The sequence below is a fragment of the Juglans regia genome, chromosome 7 (assembly GCF_001411555.2).
Source record: "Juglans regia cultivar Chandler chromosome 7, Walnut 2.0, whole genome shotgun sequence".
NCBI classification, from domain to species: Eukaryota; Viridiplantae; Streptophyta; class Magnoliopsida; order Fagales; family Juglandaceae; genus Juglans; species Juglans regia.
Genome location: NC_049907.1, coordinates 41,238,872 through 41,258,128, shown reverse-complemented (window position 1 = coordinate 41,258,128; position 19,257 = coordinate 41,238,872). Strand labels below are relative to the sequence as shown.

General features: G+C 35.8%; 2 protein-coding genes across 2 annotated transcripts; both read right to left on the bottom strand.

The window, feature by feature from the left end:
- Nucleotides 1-3,935: 3,935 nt before the first annotated feature.
- On the bottom strand, nucleotides 3,936-6,665 carry LOC108984610 (proteasome subunit beta type-2-A-like). The gene is made up of 3 exons (XM_018956623.2): nucleotides 6,376-6,665; nucleotides 6,147-6,270; nucleotides 3,936-4,484 (listed from the first exon to the last, which is right to left on the bottom strand). Exons 1-3 carry the CDS (start codon nucleotides 6,531-6,533, stop codon nucleotides 4,152-4,154), a joined length of 615 nt encoding a protein of 204 aa, XP_018812168.1. The 5' UTR covers nucleotides 6,534-6,665; the 3' UTR covers nucleotides 3,936-4,151.
- Nucleotides 6,666-14,848: 8,183 nt separating this feature from the next.
- LOC108984611 (vicilin Car i 2.0101) lies at nucleotides 14,849-18,206 on the bottom strand. The gene is made up of 6 exons (XM_018956626.2): nucleotides 16,825-18,206; nucleotides 16,399-16,574; nucleotides 16,211-16,294; nucleotides 15,834-16,112; nucleotides 15,426-15,735; nucleotides 14,849-15,284 (listed from the first exon to the last, which is right to left on the bottom strand). Exons 1-6 carry the CDS (start codon nucleotides 18,152-18,154, stop codon nucleotides 15,094-15,096), a joined length of 2,370 nt encoding a protein of 789 aa, XP_018812171.1. The 5' UTR covers nucleotides 18,155-18,206; the 3' UTR covers nucleotides 14,849-15,093.
- Between the last annotated feature and the right edge of the window lie 1,051 nt (nucleotides 18,207-19,257).

The window sequence follows — 19,257 nt, the reverse complement described above, 5'->3', positions numbered from 1 at the left end:
GATTAGGACTACACTCTAAGCTTGTTATTTTAAAAGCAATTCTTCTGCTCACATTGATTGGCGATGATCTATTGATCGGGTTGTTTTATTACATATTAATGTACTTTGTTTATTAACTCTTTGAATGCCTTGATGCCAACCAGCATTGCCAGAAGGAAGTAATAACGGCTATTGAAGCGGATCATAGCAGTCAAAATAATACTGAACTATATGACTTCTACTAGTATGACCAAAGACAAAAATGTCCCACCCTGCCAATTGATTTGCAGCATCATTTTCAATCCAGATTGCTGCAACTTGTGAAAATGTCGGGGCATCAAATACACGTTGATCTAAGCCATCATCTAATCTTATATGGATTACTTGATTTTCTAAATTTGGAAAATCACCAAGAGACCGGAAAAACACAGAATATGGATTTATGCGAAGAATATCTATGAGCTGAGCTATAATTGATGGATTTATTATGTTTGAATCAGAAATGCAATTTTCTAATTCATGCTCAGTATCATAGAAGTACAATTGTAGATAAGAAGGGCATCCATTTAAGGGGACTAAATAATTGATATAGTGATAGATCTGTTCCTGAGATCGAAATGTATAAATCCCTCTATTCCTTCTACAAAGATCTTTATTGAATTTAACTCCAAAAGATATAAAAGTGAACTTGTTATTATAAGTCCGAACATAGGTCTTAAAATGCATAAACTCATCTGTGGTGGAAGTAAACAAATCATAAAGTTGTTAAGGAGCGTCATTTGTGACTAAAGAAATTGTCCAATCAGCATAGCAAAAATTGTTTGTTTTATAATAAAATCGCTTCACATTACAATATCTGCAACAAGACACATATGGCAAAGAATATGCTTCTAATGACATGATTTGCAATGATTGTTTAAGTCCAGCAGAGCGACAATGCCACTCACCTATTGAGTTAAAAAATAAACAAAAGGCAATAGATGTAAACTCGTCAAATCGTTTAAACGGTCTAATTGGCGACACTTTTGGAAGAGTACTAAGGGTTGATAACAGAATGAGAAGAACTAATTAAGTTTATACTTGTTCCTTACCCCTGCAAAGTGTTGGTATACTTGTTTCAAAGCTTGGTTCTCCTCAAATAACACATGGACCCTATTTGAATAGCATACTCTCAAACTTCGATGAAAGAGAACATAAGACTGCTTGATATGAAGGATAAAAAAAATAATTTTAGGAAAACTTGCTAAATCACAAGTTGATAAGAGATGCTTGTTTTTTCTATGCATGTATTTGCTGATTTATGTGTTAGCAAATCCATAAAATTATTCAGGCGATTAGCAAGATCCGTTACATTGTTTAATGGTGAATTTGCTTCTAAATCCACCACACAAACATCAACACCAGAAGGAAGACATGTTCCTTGTGACAAAGCCAGCTCACTAGTGTCAACATCGGCGTGAAAAATCCGTTGTTTTTTTTACACTTTCTATACAAGACTAAAGTCTTGAGCGAATCTCATATATTGGACATTATCATTTGAAGGTTCATCAATTGATGCAGTAATTTGATCACCACCAACTGGAACTGAATCTTTCAATTGAATGACATTGCTTTTTGATGCCTTTTTTTAGCATATATTTCTCTTTATTTTCTACGAAATTCTTCATTTTTCTCTTATGGCAAATCTCTATACGAGACTTTTTTTTGGATTGTTTTTCATGATCTTCAAAAAAATATTTTTGAAACTAAACTTCTATAGAATTCAAAAAGTTTGTTTCTAAACAAATGTTGCATAACTCATTAATGCAATGTTACCACTATCCATTATCGTAACAAAGGAAACAATTGGTCCAAATATTGAATACTGTGCCACACAAGCAAAAGACTAAATGAATAAATGACCAATTTTTAATGTAAAATCTGCACCTAACGATGCATTTTAAACGTTATAAATAATTTCATTGATTCCTACGTTGAACAATACATAATATCTAACTATTTACATTCTAGAGCAACAAGGGATTGAACATAACAAAATAGCACAATAAATGAAAAATTCTATGAAAAAGGAAGTTATAAAAGCCATAGATCCACATCACATGCCAAGATTCCCAAACAAAATATCTGCCAAAACTAGTCTCCAAAGCAAGTCCCCACCAAAAATTACAAACGAAAAGAAACAAAACAGAATATAATATAAAACAAAGGTACTTACAGATTTGAAAATGAACTGTAAAAAATCTTTTATATGTTTAGATCTTTGATAATGTAGAGGATAATTTCTACTTAGACACAAAAATAATTATAAGTATTGATCACGTTGTGTATATATATATATATAATATATATATATAATATACCATACATACAAACAGAACGAAACATAACAAAATTTAAAATTCTCTAAACATACGCGATTTGACAGGCCATTAGATAAATAGGGAAATTAATAAAAAAATATTTTTGTGTATTGCATGTGTATGATTGTCTTTTAATGTTTGGCAGAGAGACGGTTTGACTCTTGGGAATACGAATAAGACTGTTGTTTGTTTTAGCATGGTTGACAGAGGGATTTGCCCAAACACAATTTTTTTTTTAAATTAGTTTTTACTTAGCAATCAAATAAGCGTTTTTTTAATAATAACAATGTTGTGATGTTTTTCCTTTTTTTGAAAATATTTAAGAATATGAAAAAAAACGAATGGAAAACATTTATTTATTTATTTTTTTGTTATATTTGGATAAAAGGTTGCAACTATTTGTTTCTTTAATAAAATTTACAAACTATAAAATCTCCAAAAAGGATCTTTTAAGAGTATTTTTGTAAATTGTTAGTCGATGCAATAAAAGGGAATTTTCCACAAAATTTTACAATAAATCTTCAAACATGATAATAATGCCAAAATCATGAGAATCAATGCAAGTGATTGGATAAAAGTTATTTTTGAGAGAACTTGTTTTTTGGTGTAAAATACGTTCAAATTAAAAGTGAGAATTTTTCTCATAAATCATCATATTTTGAGGAATTTCTTGTTAGGCAACATATAACACCCAACTTCAAATTAAAAGTAAGAATTTCTCTTATAAAATCATGGTTTTTTGAGAATTTTTTTGCTAGGCTACATGTAACTCTTGTTGGGTGAGATAATTATATGAGTTGTGCTACATAGAAGCTCCAGACCCCTATACACCACTTAAAAATATATGATTTTACTTTTTTATTCTCATATTTCATATTGAATTGAAATATGAAATGAGGGTAAAAAAGTAAAATCATATATTTTTTTAAGTAGTTTATAGAGTGTGAGTTTTATGTTTAAAATTTTTCTAATTATATATAGGAAAGTAATTTTTTAACAAAGTTTTAATAATTAGACGCATCAATTATCAACAGCCTCGTTGAATTGCATTCTTTAAAAGATGCCCCATGCACCCCAAAAGCAGAACACTGAAGGTTTTTTTTTTTTTGTTGTTAAATAAATAGACACATCAATTGTTGTTGTTGTTAAACAGCCTCTTCATTTTTTATTTTCTCTCAATAAACCCTGTTCTCAATAAAAATTCTCCCTCCAGCCAATGGATGGAACGCTTAAGAGCCGGTTTGGATTAAGAGATTATTAACTCGATTGAATGATACCATTAATCGATACAATATAATCCTGCCATTCTTAATTTATTACAAGTAGCAGATTTCCTTCAATAAAGAGGTTCGTATATTCTTCAACCCTAGTTTAGAAAAGCCTCGAGTAAACAGACTGTTAAGATTTCAACAAAATGAATAAGAAAACAAGGTGTGTTAGGTACTATATTCCTCTTCAGAGGTTTTGCAATGAGACCCCTTCTTGTCTGCTGCAAAATAAACCAAACTTCATGACCGTATTAGAGAGAAAAAATTATACCATATAATACATCCCCATCCACTTTATTCCCACTCTCACACCATCCACCAACTCTTGTTTTCCAAAATACTAAATTCAATAATTGATTGACAATGTGACATCATCGCAATAAGATACGAATAGCAGAAGTGTGTAATATATAATCTTGTGAGAAGTAAATAATGGCATTGTCGAATGAGTCTCGCTTATAGAAAGAAAAACAGAAGAGTTGCAACTGTTGCATTAATACTCCATAAAAAAAAAAAGGGAAATAAATTAAAAAGGAGAAAGGATTCAAGCTGAAGAAGCAACAGAATCCTTTACGGTTTCACGCCAGGCATACTCCCTTGCTCCATCCTTGTCAACAATCTTGATGACAAAATTCGGTGGCGCCACAACCAGCCGGGATCGAATCTCCACAATGCACTTATCAACCAAGTCAATTGCTTCTTCTACCGACATGCGGCTGTGGTAGTGTCTGTCCATTGTGGAGAGGGAAAAATAGGACCCATAACCAAATGCACCCTTGTCAACTTTGTGTAGTGTGGCAATATAGTCGATGTAGTAAAGAGCTGGGCCTGTCTCCTTGTCGTAGCCAGCCAGAAGGATATTCACAGAATATGGGTTCTGAAAAATCAAATTTTACAATTATATCAAGTCCTTTATTCAGAAGTACCAACCACCTAATAATTGTGCTTATAAGACAGGCTTATGACCCCATACAGTGGCATTAACATTGGCAACTGTGGCTCTGAAGGACTGACTAAAAGGAAACAGCAACCCTATCCAGGTAGCAAAAACATATAACTTAAACTGAACAATCATTCCTATGAAACCCTATATACCTTAGATAGTGTATAGGAAGGTGAAATCCCATATTGCTTGGGAGAGAGAGAAGTTCAAATCTTTTATAATGATTTTTTTTTTACAAGTAAGTTAAATTTCATTGATACGAATGAAATAGGCATAGCACATGTACACAGGGAGTTTTATAATGATTTCAAGGAACTAACAAGTGTAAACTTGATTAGTCCTCTTGGAGTAGGGGTCCAAATGTGGTTTGGACCTTCTTTTAATTAGTTGCAAAGGTATTAGAGCCAATCCCAACTAGAAGTGCAGGACTTAAAGGGGAGAGATTGTAATACCCTGAATTGTGAATGAGAAGATGGTAAATGAGATCTCATTACTTGGAAATGAGAAGTTCAAGTCCTTTATAATAATTATAAAGGGCTCCAATTGTAATCTTGACTAGTCCTTTTGGAGTATGGACCTCAATGTGACTTGAGCCTTACTAGGTCTGTTACAAACCCCAGGGCCCTTCCCAAAAAAAATATCCTCTCTCTAACACACGTGCACACACACAAACATCCACAAAAATATTACATCTGAGCATGCCTAGTATAACTCACCTCAAATGAATTAAACTATCTACGTCTTAATCTAAGTTTACTTGGAAAGACCACTAGTATCAACATCAGTTTTTTTTTTAATCTTTATGAAGCTAAAGATAATATTAGAACAAATTTCACCGTCAACTTTATACCCCTATTGGCTAAGAAGATGGCCTCAATTTTATAAGACGCTTTTCAAATGGGAGCAATTAAAATCGCCTATGCATGCTAGTTTAGTGATACAAGGAAGCCAAGAAAAGACATGCCACTAAAATCAATTACAATCGACCAATGGAGTAAAGTATAACCAATTTTCCATATCCTGTATTGTAAGTGTCAGGATCCATAAGCAAAGTCCAAACTCGTATTACAAACAATGCAGTTCAGTAACTAAAAGTCTCCACCAAAAAATGGGACTACAAACGCCTCAAATTACGATCTTAAATGGCTACTCTAAAAGAAAACGCCCATGATCTTCATGATAAAGGCAATTATCCACATTTAGAATCCTTATGACGACCTACAATTTATAATCAATATATCTATTCATAGAAGAATCCTCATTTACGATCCAAATATGACCTTAATTTCGTTATGGCTGTCCAATCCAAACAGCCACAGTAGAGGCATAACGCAAGAAAGGAGCTCAGCATAGCAGGCCCAAAAACGTAGTGGTTTGTGTATAAGAGAAACTCAATATACCAAGCACAAATACCCGATTTCTAAACATCAAATCATTTTTTGTTTTTCCTTGCTGCATTTATCACAAAATCTAATTAATTATACATTTCAATAAACAAAAAAAAAAACGCCCCACTTGAAGATTAAACCTCCCAAGAAAAACCCTAAAAAAATGATAAAACTGAAACCGAGTATAATATTAATAGAAAGCATATACCTTACGCAACGCGGTGGCGAGCTCGCCTCGGGTAAAGTTGGCAGCCGCGGCGGTGGTCAAAGGAATCCCATTGCGGAACTGATAAAGCGCCACGTTCTTCTGTATGTACTCCGTGAATTGAACTCTGAAAAGGAGAGAATATTTAGAAACGAACATAAAACAGGAAGGAAAAAGAGCAAAGTTTTAATAATGATTTATTTAGCAGATATCATAGGAAGGGAAGTGAGACCTGTCGCCGGGCTCGCCGCTAGCGGCGATGAGCTTGTGAGAGTCGAGGACCATGATCTTGTCCTCGTTGGACTTGTGCACCAGTATGCTGTGCACAGCTGAAGTGTCCGCCACCACCACAGCAAACCCGTCGCCCACCAGTCCAAACACGCACTCCATTCTTCTTCCTGTTGTTAATCCGGATCTACACTCTTCGAATCGATATTACACACTGTTCCGTGACTGGTATTCGTATGGGTGTATTAGCAATTTAGCATCACCTTGGGGGACAAGTTTAGGGAGGGGGGTTGTGGGGATTTTGTTGGAAGAGAAGGCTACTTTAGGAATTTGCGGAAATCCCCTGGCTGGTTGAGTTGTGTTGGGCTGGTGGGCCGGCCTGTCAAGTCTATAGGCCCGGACCATCATGTTCACCTCTCTCTTTTCTTTCTCATCTTCTTCGCTATTTTAAACACAAAATTGGATGGAGGCGTTAATGCCTCGTTTGTTTTCAGAAAACATTTCATCTCATCTTATCTAATAATTACAATTTTTTTTTAATTTTAATACAAAATAAAATAAATAATTCAACTTTTTCAAATCTTAAAACAAAAATAATATTTCAACTTTTTAACTTTAATCTCATCTCATCTCATCTCATCTTTGAAAACAAACAAGCCCTAAATCTCAGGCGGCAATGAGCTTTCTAACGACGAACGTGAGAAAACTATAATTTGTACAATATTTGTGCACATATTTAAAAAAAGAAAACATATCTAGCCTAACTTCTGGGTTAATTATTGAGATACCAACCTTACTGAATTTAGTAATGTTATAAACAAACAGTTTTAAGATGTGCAAATTCTTCGTTAATTCCTTTAAAAAAAGTAGAGTTCATAGTTAAAAAAATTTATTTTTTCATGTGAATTTCAAATTTTTATTTATTTTTCAATAAGATCAGTACGTGAGACTTATCTAATATTACTCTATTAAATATCGAATTTTCCAAGATTTTAAGAAAGAGAGAACATCGCGTTAATTAAAGGTATGGTGTTTAATGATATGTTCGGGTAATAGGACGGGATGAGAATTATGTAAATAATAATTGAAATGGTTTGAGTTAAGATATTTTATTAGATTTTGAGAAATGAGAGATAAAAATTTGAATAATAATATTATAAAATTTAAAAATTGTTTGAATATATTTTTTAATCTTATTTTTATTTTAAATTTTGAAAAAAACTATCTTATTTTTTACATTTTGTTTGAAAGTCTGGAAATGTTGTAATGATCAGGGGTGTAACTGATCCGGTTCAGTCCGATTTTGTACATTTTTTAGAACCGAACCAATATATACTGGTTTTTAAAATTTAAGAATTAATATCAGACTGATTCACTATTGAGACTGAAAATTCTAGTTTTTTCAGTTTCAATCCAATCCGGTTCGATTTTTTCAGGTTTACAAATTATCTATGTTAGTAATAATATGATATTTATAAATACTAAATTATTAGTCTATTTATATTATAGTATAACTATATTATTTTATAATAATTAACACATACTAGTATAGTATTGAATTTAATTATAGTCTATATAAGTTCTAGACTTTTTATATAAGTATATATGATCAAATGTTTAAAAATATATTTACAAATATATATATATATATATATTATAATTTATGATGCTAATATGTATTTATTCTTATTTATATATATAAAATAAGTTTATATTAATAACTTAATATTAATGTTTATGTTTAAGACTAAAACTTATATGTTATATCAAATGTTGTATTAAAAATTATAAGATTAATTTTATGTTATAATATCACATTATATTAAAACTAATAGTCTTGAATAATAAGATTAGAATTTCATGTTATATCAATTAGCAATTTAGCATATAATATATAATATAATATAAAAAATTATAAATATATACATTGGTCTAGTTCGGTTTAAATCGATTTTCAAAATATGAAAACCAGTACCGCACTGGTTTTGATTCTTAAGAATCAGTACCGCACCAGACCGAACCGATACCGGACTCTTTTTTTTTTTTTTTACACCCCTAATAATGATCCCTTAATTATAGTCAATGAAGCTAGCTTTATATAATGAGAAATACATGCTACATCTCCAAAGAGATTGCAACAAAAGTAATCTCACTTCTTCAGTAATTTCATGTGATCCGTTATATCTATTTTACAATAAAAATAAGTGCTTTATAATCTGATAAATCATATCAAACTACGTTAATTTGTGATATTATTTTAATATAATCTTTTTTGTGATTAAAATATTTCTCTTATATAATTAATAGTCGATCGGCTTAATTTGTTTCTTATACATGACCAGTTTCACTTTCCAGAGCTTGAGAGTGGATCAGAAATATCACCTTTGGGCCAAAACATATTTTTTGTGTGTGTATATGTGAGAAAATATTCTCAAAATAATGTACACAAATCATGACATCGTGCATGCAAGTACGCACTACAACAAATCATGACATGGTACATGTAGTGGGAGGAGAGAGAAAGGAAAGAAGATAAAGAGGGAAGGAAAAAATTAAATTAGGGGAAAAATACGAGTTTTAAACTTAAAAATATTTGTTGCGGCACATTATCTGATGGAATTATTTGCGGTGACTTTTTGTTATCGCAAAAAATTGTTTTCGACAAAATTTTGCTCGTTGGACGTTATCTCATTGCAAAAGGTTTGTTTTTTTTTCACGGACAATTTTTGTGTCATCAATTAAGTATTTGCTACGATTGTAGATCTTGAAAAAAAAGACTCATGAGAAAAGATCAAATTTCTTGTAGTGTGATTCGGTAATGATTATATAAAAAAATTAAATATTTGAAATTAAAAAGTGTTACATATTTGAGTGATATTTGAGAAAGAAATTATAAATGATTTTGAAATGATTATTTGACTAATCCAATGGAAAAGAAGAAAGAAAAAGATTAAGGTCTTGTTTGGTTATACAAATGAGATAAGATGAGATGAGATGAAAGTTTAATAAAATATTTATAGAATATAATTTTTTTTTAATTTGAAAAAGTTGAATTATTTATCATATTTTATGTAAGAATTTGAAAAAATTATAATGATTAGATAAAATGAAATGATCAAATGAGATAAGATGGTTTATTAACTGTAGTATACTGTATAGATGAAAGAATTTAAACAAAAATAAGACCAACTTGAGGTTGTTGAAAGTCGGCAAAAAGTTAATCATCTGCAAATGGGACATCATTAGCTAGCTGAATTGTGTAGAGAAAAGAATATTGCAAGAGATTTTGATGGAAACTGTAACACTCACTTTTATTGATTCTTCTAAGACTTTATATACAATGTTATGATTCTATCTAAGGAAATATGCAAACATTATGACTGGGATATTCATCAGTTACAGAGTATCAATTTATAGAAACATATGGCAGCTTCAATTTACATAGTTCACAGAGATATTGGCCCTTATTCCTGCTGTGTGTCAACTTTCCTAATATGCCCCTGTAAGATTGAGCTTCCATCAGCAAGACTAATCTTGTTTCTTAGGAATTCTATATGTTGCTTGACAATGACTTTGTCATTAAATCTGTCAGTTGATCTTGAGTGTGTACATGACGAACATTGAAAGTTCCCTTTTGAACTAAATCACGCATGAAGTGTAGATTGATATGAATATACTTCATCCTTGAGTGCTGAACTGGATTAAAACTTAAATGAGTTACTCCAAGGTTATCACAAAGAAGAGAGGGTGGCGTTTTGAATGGGAAGCCAAGCTCTTGGAAGAGAGCAAGAAGCCATATAGTTTTGGACGATGCATTGGCAAGAGATCGATATTCAGCTTTCGTCGATGAGCGAACAACAACTCGTTGTTTCTTTGAACTCAATGAGATTGGATTGGAGCCGAGATCCGATTATCAATGCTTCCAGCCCAATCGGCATCATTATATGTTTTTAAACATGGAGCTGCATAATTTTTGATTTGAATGCCTAGAAATATTTTGTGTTTGAGATACCATAGAAGTCTCTTTGTTGCTATCCAATGAGTTATAGTTGACTTGTGCATGAACTGAGACAGCTTGTTGACCACAAATGAAATGTCTGGACGCATCAAAGAGATATATTGCAGGCTGCCAATGATACGCCGATACTCAATACTATCCACCGCAACAGTGCCATCCACCAAATGATGTAATGTACTGGTTGACAGTGGTGTTGAAACATCATTTGCACCAATCATGTTTGTATTTTTCAAAATATCACAAATATATTTATGTCGTGATTAAAATAAACATGCACTGGTTGGAATTACTTCCACTCCTAGAAAGAAGTGGAGAGAACCCATATTTTTCAAAGAAAACTGATCACCAAGTTTCTGAATAACAGTGTTCACAAAGCGTTAATCATTTCTCGTAATGACAAGATCATCGACATAAACAAGAAAATAACATGTAATAGAATCATGTCGATAGATAAGCAATAAAAAATCATCTTTTGAATTTTGGAAACCGAGCTCTATGAGAGCATTTTTCAAAGCTGAATACCATGTCTGATGGGTTTATTTGAGTCCATAGATGGCTTTTCTTAACTTGCATACATGGTCAGTTTTTAACATGTCTTTGAAATCAGGGGGTTGCATCATATAAATAGTTTTAATCAACTTCCCATGTAAAAAATCATTATTAACATCCATTTGTCTCAAATTCCATCCATTCATAACTGCCACTATTAACACTGACATTATTGTGGTCGATTTAACTAAGGGACTAAAAGTTTCCTTATAATCAACTCCAGGACGTTGATTATACCTCTTTGCAACTAATCTAGCTTTGAATTGATCTACTGACTCATCTGCTTTTCTATTTACCCGAAATATCCACTTACATCCAACTGGGTTACAATTTTTTAGAGGTGGTACCAAATCCCCTATGCCATGCCGCATGAGTGCAGTGAGCTCATTGGACATAGCATCATGCCATTGAGGGTGAGATAAAGTTTGGTTGACACATGTTGGTTCAAGAGATGATGGGAGAGGATGCTTTGAAATTGTGTTAAGTTGTTTAGGCTTAAAGATATTGTTCATGGATCGAGTGGTCATGGGATGGGTTCTGGATGAGGGAATTTCATTGTAATCGAGACCCATTTGATCAGAGGATGCATGTGGTGCCATGACATTTAAATTGGAATTTATTGATTGTAAATTCGAATTTAAAATTTTGAAACCTAGGGCACCATGCGATTCAATGAAATCATTAGGAGAGGGAGATGAGGCATTACCTGGAGTTGGTGCAACAGTGATGACAGTAGGTTCCAAGCTTGCTGGTGGTTGGGATTCAGAATTTGTGATGAACTGTTGCACTGGAACAGAGGAAGGAACATAATGAAATGGAAGGAATGGATTTGGCGAACAAGGAATGAAAGAATGAGAGATTGATGAAGGTCTTTCATTCGGGCTTGGGTCGTACGAGTGGGTTGGGGTTATTAGGCTCTACATTTCATCAAATGTGACATGTCTAGATAGGTAAATCCAATGTGTTTGGATCCATGCGTTTATATGCATTTTGAGTTTGAGAATATCCAAAAAAAAAAAAAAAATGCCTGGAGTGGACTTGGGCTGTAATTTGTGAGTATTGTATTGCCTTGTGAGTGAATAGCAAAGACATCCAAAATTTTTTAATTTAAGATAATTGGGTCTTTGACCAAAAAGAGCCTAAAAAAGGGACTTGTTTTAAAAAAGTGGAGTTGGTTGACGATTTATGAGATACGTGATAGTTTGAAAAGCGTGAGACCAATATGAGAGGGGTAGAGAAGCATCCTAAAGTAATGTTAGACCCGTTTCCACAATATGATGATGACGACATTCAGACATCAATGTAACTTTTTTGAGATACATGTATTTTTTGAGACTTATAGGGGTAGTGGTATAGTGACTTATACCATGTTAGACATGTATTTTTTGAGATTTAGAAATTTACCACCATTGTCAGAGTACAAAATTTTTATTTTTGACTTAAACCAGTTTCAACAAGATTTTTCAATTGTGGAAAAATGGTAGATACACTGAATTTTGTAGCCATCGGATAAAATCACATGTATTTTGTGTAATTGTCAACACGAATAAGGTAATACCGAGAGCCCCAAACCAGTGTAGTGAATAGGTCCCCAAACATCAATGTAAATTATTTCAAGTGGAGAATGACTTTGAAAACTTGTAGACCCAAATGGTTGTTGATGTGCTTTATTAATAGAACAAGAAGTACATGAAGATAACAATTTATTTGAAGTAAGCGAAAAAGAAAAAAGATTGACAAGATTTTGAACTAGTTTAATTGATGGATGTCCAAGACGCTTGTGCCACCCATCAATCAATGTTCGTTCATGCACATTAGCAACTATTTTTTAAGAAGAATAAGAAGAAGCCACCATTGAGTGCGGAAACATGTAGACGCCATATTCACACGCACCACCTAGTAGGATCGCCTCCGTTGTCTGTTCCTTCACAAGAAAATGAAACAGATGAAACTCAACGAAAAACATTATTTTGTTTTGTCAAATGATGAACTGAAATTAAATTCTTGTGAATATTGTGAACACAAAGTGTTTCATGTAAATGATTTTTTTTTTTTTGTAGATAAGGCCAAGGAACTAATGTGTGAGACAATCAAACCTGTACCATCATCGAAAACAACTTCGTTAGTGTCATCATATTCAGAATGAATGGATAAATTTGTAAGATCACTAGTAGTATTATGAGAAGTTGCATAATCAATAAGCCATTTATTTTCTTGAGCATGAGATGTTGCAGCGCAATTCACAATCATTTCATTGGACTACAACTATGAACAATTCTTAGCCGTGTGGCCCATTTGATCACAGAATTGGCACTTGGGCTGGTAACGCCGTTGATTAGAATTGGAACGACTCGAGTTATTAAAGTTGAAGCGTTGCTAGTCACGGGGTGGCCCATTTGGCAAGCGAGATTGGCCCTGAGGCTGTGAAGTCCTAGTAGCCTTATGAGAGCCTTTAGGCTGTTGAGTTCTTGAGAAACCAGATTTTCTGGTTGTGAAATTCGCAACAGCAACAAGCTAATGGGTAGCAGCTTCCATCCTCCTCAAGTAGCTCTCGTGCCCAAAAAGCAAGTCACAAAGCTCTTCAAAGGCAAGTGATTTTTCTCTTGCCTGAATAGGTGCGGTAATTTCTCGAAAGTCAGGACCCAAGCCATTGAGGACCTATAGGGTTAGGTCATCTTCAATGATTGGATGGTCAATGAGGGCTATCTCATCAACCAAGGCTTTAACCGCATGGAGGTAATTTGGAATCGTTTGATTCCCACGCTGGATCAAGGTTAGTTCTTCCTTGAGTTGCATTGCCCTTGTACGCAATCTACTAGCATATATATTTGTTAATTTTTTCCATGCATCATGAGAGGTTTTGGCTGTGGCAATGAGTGGGGTAATGGATGTGGATGTGGAGGCAAGGATAGCACTGATGATTAGCTTATCTTTCCTAACCCAATGAGTTTTTTTTTGCGATAGATAATGGAGTTCCATCAGACGAGGGACATTAGGAAACACCATTGACATAATCCATGAGATCATAGCAAATTAGAAGTGTTTCAAATTAGACACGCCATTGTGGAAATGTTGAGTGTGAGTTTCTCATTAATTTGAGCTGTAATGTTGAAAACAACAAGTGGATTTTCGGTGGAAGAAGATGGCTGAGTGTTTGGATTTGTAGAAGACATTTTTAGGATCGAAATCTCATTAGAGGAATGGTCTCTTGATACCATATAGAAAAAGGAATATTGCAAGAGATTTTGATGGAAACTGTAACACACGGTTTTATCGATTCTTGTAAGAGTTTATATACAAGGCTATGATAAGGTTATGATTATATCTAAGGAAATATACAAACATTATGACTAGGATATTCATAAGATATAGTGTATCAATTTACAGAAACATATGGCATGATATATTTTCGGTTGGGCTTCAATTAACGCAGAATATTCACAGAGATATTGGCCATTATTCCTGCTGTGTGTCCACTTTCATAATAAATTGGAGGACAGGAAAGGACTGAGAGCCTTTGCAATTTCCATAATTAGTTTAAACTACAAACTGTATGAAGAAATATCCCATGCAAATTTCTTTTCCTGTATTTTCCACAAAGGTGATGAACCAATTTTAATATCTATCCATCATCTTCATGAGACGCATGATGATCTGCCGATATATTTCCCAGTAAATAATCAGATCTTACGTACTAATTACCTAGCTGGCTGGTATGGTCGATTGAAAACTGCATATATAGCTGATCACCTAGATCGCGAGCATTCCTCGAAACTGCATGTGCTTTACCGGCCTGCATGCCCAAACAGAGTGTGGATATTCCATCTGTGCATGCAAACTTGAGAGCACTTTGACTTAAGGTAGCTAGTGGGATATTTGAAATCAAAGCTAACCGAGTGTGGAAAAATAGTTGAGCAAACACATGGAACTTTGTTTTATTTATGCATACTGATCATCAAAAGCTAGACAACTTCATCCGAATACAGAAGTAGTACTTAAGTACTCCATAAGGCTGCTTACAAACTTTTAACACAGCGCCTCAGTACTCATCCGTCTGATCTAGTACTATCTTATATTATTAAGACATTATTACATAACAAAACCAACAAAGCATTGCATGATATGGATAATTTGGAACATACTTTGCTAGCCTACTTAGAAGAAAGCGAAGTCCAAAATTGATGCCAATGGGTGGTCTCTCCCTTGGCCACGTCGGCTCTGCCTTTCCGTGGGCACAAAATAAGATTCCATCTGGCTTTCAAATATCTCTTCTATCTCTTCTCGTGGCATGTTGAACGACAGCTCCTTTGCTTCTCTCTCTAACTGGTTAATTATGTTGTTTTGCCCTGCATAACAAATAACAAACAATATTATTAAGTCTTCTAAATTAATATATTCTATATATATATATATGTGTGTGTGTGTGTAGCATGCATGCATGTAATTCATGTGCTTCTATTTATGTTGCTTTCAAAGCTGAGACTCACCGGCAAGGAAGTTTCTCTGGTTGTTCTCGCCATTAATGCCGAAGCCGAGTAAGCGCAGATTCTCATTCTGAGAGGCAGTTATCGCAATCGGATGCCCTGCCGGGATTACAAATATATCTCCACGTGCCAAACGAGCCGTTACCTTCTGGAATCGCCCAGTGCTCTCTTCCTCCTCTTGTTCTCTTCTCCCTTGGCCTTCGTAGCTCTGGCTTGAAACATGTGGGCAGGCCATTTCATAGCGTCCAGTCCCTTCTACCACATACACTACAACTGTGGCTTTAGAATTGTAGTGGGGCACCATCATAGCTCCCTGCATAAACAACCAACAATTTTTCTCGAGTATCAGGGTAAAGAATTAAAGCGGAGAATAACTAACGGTACCATGTTATTTAAGGTCTTTTGCCTTACTCGTTTGATTTCGGCGTAATTGACAAGGACATCCATCTCTTGCAGTTGCCTGTGCTCCTCGGGGCAAGCCTCGAAGAACTGCCCAAACTGATTCGAGTAGGACGGCCTTTCGCTTTTTAGACTGATAGGACCCCCAGAGGAGCGGCGGCCCCATGGCCTCTGGCCGGCAGACATGGCGTGTTGGCTCAATGCCCTGAGCTTCTCTTGTGAGGCTCTGATGATTACTCCTTCCCGCTGCTCCTGCTGGTCGAAGAACCTCTCTAACCTGTCCCTCGGGGTCTGTCAAGATCATGACGTCCAATTTTAGTCGGTTAACCAAGTTTTTTCTCTGTTCTTTTTTTTTTTTGGGTCTAGAGAATGAAAAAGAAGAAGCCTACATTTAGAGCTGCGACGAGAATATCATTGCTGAATACCCTGAGATATGATTGATCAGGACTTTTAGCACCAGCTGCATAGTATTCCTGCAGTACAACAAACTCAAACTTGAGTACCAAAAACGATTAAAGGAATTGTGAGAAGACAAAGAGGAGCAGAAATAAGGAGTAGAAATTATGCTAGTAAATACCCTAAATTGGCCAGGATTGTTGACGGGCTGGAGGAGTTTCACCATCTCTAGCCTCTCGTTACTGTCTTGGTTAATCACATACACGGTAGCACCCGCAGGAACCCTAATAACATCTCCACACTCGAGGTTGAACGACTCTCTTGTCTCTTGAGATACTAAGGTGAGGGTCGCCCTTCCTGTATTTTTTTTTTTTCAAAAATATGCAACTCAAATGTCTCCAAATTGAAGAATTATAATATGTCGTCACTCCAAGTATAAAAAATCATTATATCCTAAAAATTACGAGGTGTCCGTATCCTTTTAACTCTAAAAATTCAACAAAAAACAAAACTATATATTAAAGATTAGTAAGTTCAATGATCTATTTAATACTTTAGTCGTTTTCATATTAGTAAGTATGATATAATATGGTAGAGATTTTTTTACCTCTTGTGACTACGGCAACAGATTCCGCATCTTTGTGATGTGGGAGCATGAAGGTGTTAGGATTTGCATCCAAGATAACCACACGGTAATTCTCAATGCCACGAAGGAGCTCGGTTCTCTCCGTGAACCTCTCAAGATATTTAACTTCACCTTCCTCGGACTCATGTCTCGACCTAATGCTCTGGGAGTGAAAGTAGTAGGGATTGTGCCTCTGTTGCTCCTCTTCCCGGCCTCTGCTTTCTCTGCGCGGGCTTGCCTCTGGTCCCCGTTCTCTGCCTTGCTGCTCCTTGTATTGTCGTTCGCATCGTTGCTGGCATTGCCTTTGCCTTTCCGGGCTTTGCTCTTGTATCTGGCATCGGCGTTGGCATCTGTGGTACTGTTGTTGGGGATCTTGTCGGTCTCTGCCACGTTGGCGCTCTCTTTCTTCTTGTTGTCTCCGTTGCTCACACCTTCTCCGGCATAGTGTTTGCTCCTGACCCCTTCGTTGCCTTTCACACTGTTGCTGACACTGCTCATACCGCTGTTCTGGGTCTCGCGGATTCTGGTCGTCTACGTCTCTGCCGCGTCGGCGCTCCCTTTCTTCTTGACTTCTTTGCTCCTCTTCTAACCGCTCCTCGCACCTGCTTTGGCATTGCTGCTGTTGACGCTGTCCTTGCCCTTGCCTCCGGCAGTACTCCTGGCATTGGCGATACTGTTCTCGTGGGTCACGCGGATTCTCCTCGTCATCGTCGTCTCTGCCACGTCGGCGCTCCCTTTCTTCTTGCCTTCTTTGCTCCTCTTCGAAGCGCTCCTCGCACCTGCTTTGGCATTGCTGCTGTTGACGCTGTCCTTTACCTTGCCTCCGGCAGTGCTCTTGGCATTGGCGATACTGTTCTCGTGGGTCTCGCGGATTCTCCTGGTCATCGTCGCCTTTGCCGCGTCCGCGCTCCCTTCTTTCTCGTTCTTCTTGTTCTTGAAATTGCCGCTCGCATCTTCTCTCGCATTGTGGCTGTTGTCGAGGGTCCTGCTTCTCGCAGGTTTCCCGGCACTGCTCGTATTGTTGTCGTGGGTCCCGTGGGTTGACAACCTCCTCACGCTCTCTTTCCCTTTCACGCTCCCTCAATTGCTCCTCGCAGCGCCGCTGACACTGTTGCGCCTGTCTCTGTCCACGCTCTTCACGTTGGCACCGCTCCTGGCACTGCTGGAACTCCCGCCTATGGCTTTCAGGGTCATGATGAGGGTTGAGTTCATTACTTAGGTCCTCAGTCTCGAGAGCGAGAGACGAGCATACTAAGGCGAGGAAAAGAGCTGAAAGGAACAGGAACAAAGGAATCTTGGCTTTGATCACCATGATAGTTCTGGTTTTAGCTTCCTTCGATGGTATTGATGGCAGAGACGGGGATCACATATTTATAGCTGCTACGGCTTAGACATGCTATTAAGGACATTTGGCTTGGCACGTTTACATGCAAAGTGACCAGTGTCCTACGTGACAAATCGACGTGGCCTACTACTACTTCAAACACCCGCGTTACGAGTCACGACGTACCAGCTAGCTAGCTCGAAATCAATGGCCCAATATTGTTCTGCATGTATGCTAATTGATCATATATGCAGCGAATAAAAATCTGTGGACTTCAGAGTCGAGATGCTGGGTGAAATTGATCTCTCCATGAAAACTGTAGAAGGAAATCATCTGTCGGACTCGGCAATGGGGGGCCTGCCTGAGGTCCACCTCATGGTGTTTACGTGTTTGTGTGCATGCGAGGTTTCGTCCAGGGCATGCGTTTTGGTTGGTGGACGCGGCGATGCTCATCCGTGAAGTAAAATATGGACAAGCACGCGACGCAGAAAGACACAGCGAATTTGGAGTTTTGTGCATGTAGCAGCTAGCTAGGAAAGGATCAAAAGTAATTCGGTGCATATTGTTTATTGTTTAAAGTAATAAATTTAATCTATTACAATTATATATTAAAAATTAGAGTACGAGGCAGAATCAGATTCTATATCATGACTAAATTTTCAATCATTATACTTCTATAATATCTGATGCGAGGGCGGAACCAAAATAATGCTAAATTTGGGAGCAAAACCATAAAAGTATATTTAATTAGTGCAAAGTCTTTTTTATAAAGTTTGCCTTAATAAAGCTCATAAAAAATTAAAAACTTTGGAGACTTCTTCAAACTTGGGCTGAAGTGTACCACTCTGATTCCGAGAGTCTGGAGAGTTAACTCATGTTACTTGATAATTAACTCTAACAATACTAATATATTTCCAAATTCATGAATATATACTTCTACAACTCCAAAACAAATGTAAATACTTCAAATTAATAGACCACCATACTCACATACAAAATCCTGATCAATACCACAACCCAAATAAAAATATCAATTTTTCTTCATGTCTCAATTAACAAACTAGAATAAAAATATAATTGATATAAGTCTC

Excerpts from the sequence above, each read along its gene's own strand:
- LOC108984611 (XM_018956626.2), bottom strand. The coding sequence starts at position 18,154 with ATGGTGATCAAAGCCAAGATTCCTTTGTTCCTGTTCCTTTCAGCTCTT. Across the intron at positions 16,575-16,824 it reads TGTTGCCGTAGTCACAAGAG|GAAGGGCGACCCTCACCTTA; the intron begins GTAAAAAAATCT and ends AAAAAAATACAG. Across the intron at positions 16,295-16,398 it reads ACAATCCTGGCCAATTTAGG|GAATACTATGCAGCTGGTGC; the intron begins GTATTTACTAGC and ends GTTGTACTGCAG.
- LOC108984610 (XM_018956623.2), bottom strand. The coding sequence starts at position 6,533 with ATGGAGTGCGTGTTTGGACTGGTGGGCGACGGGTTTGCTGTGGTGGTG. Across the intron at positions 6,271-6,375 it reads AGCGGCGAGCCCGGCGACAG|AGTTCAATTCACGGAGTACA; the intron begins GTCTCACTTCCC and ends TCTCCTTTTCAG. Across the intron at positions 4,485-6,146 it reads TCGCCACCGCGTTGCGTAAG|AACCCATATTCTGTGAATAT; the intron begins GTATATGCTTTC and ends TTGATTTTTCAG.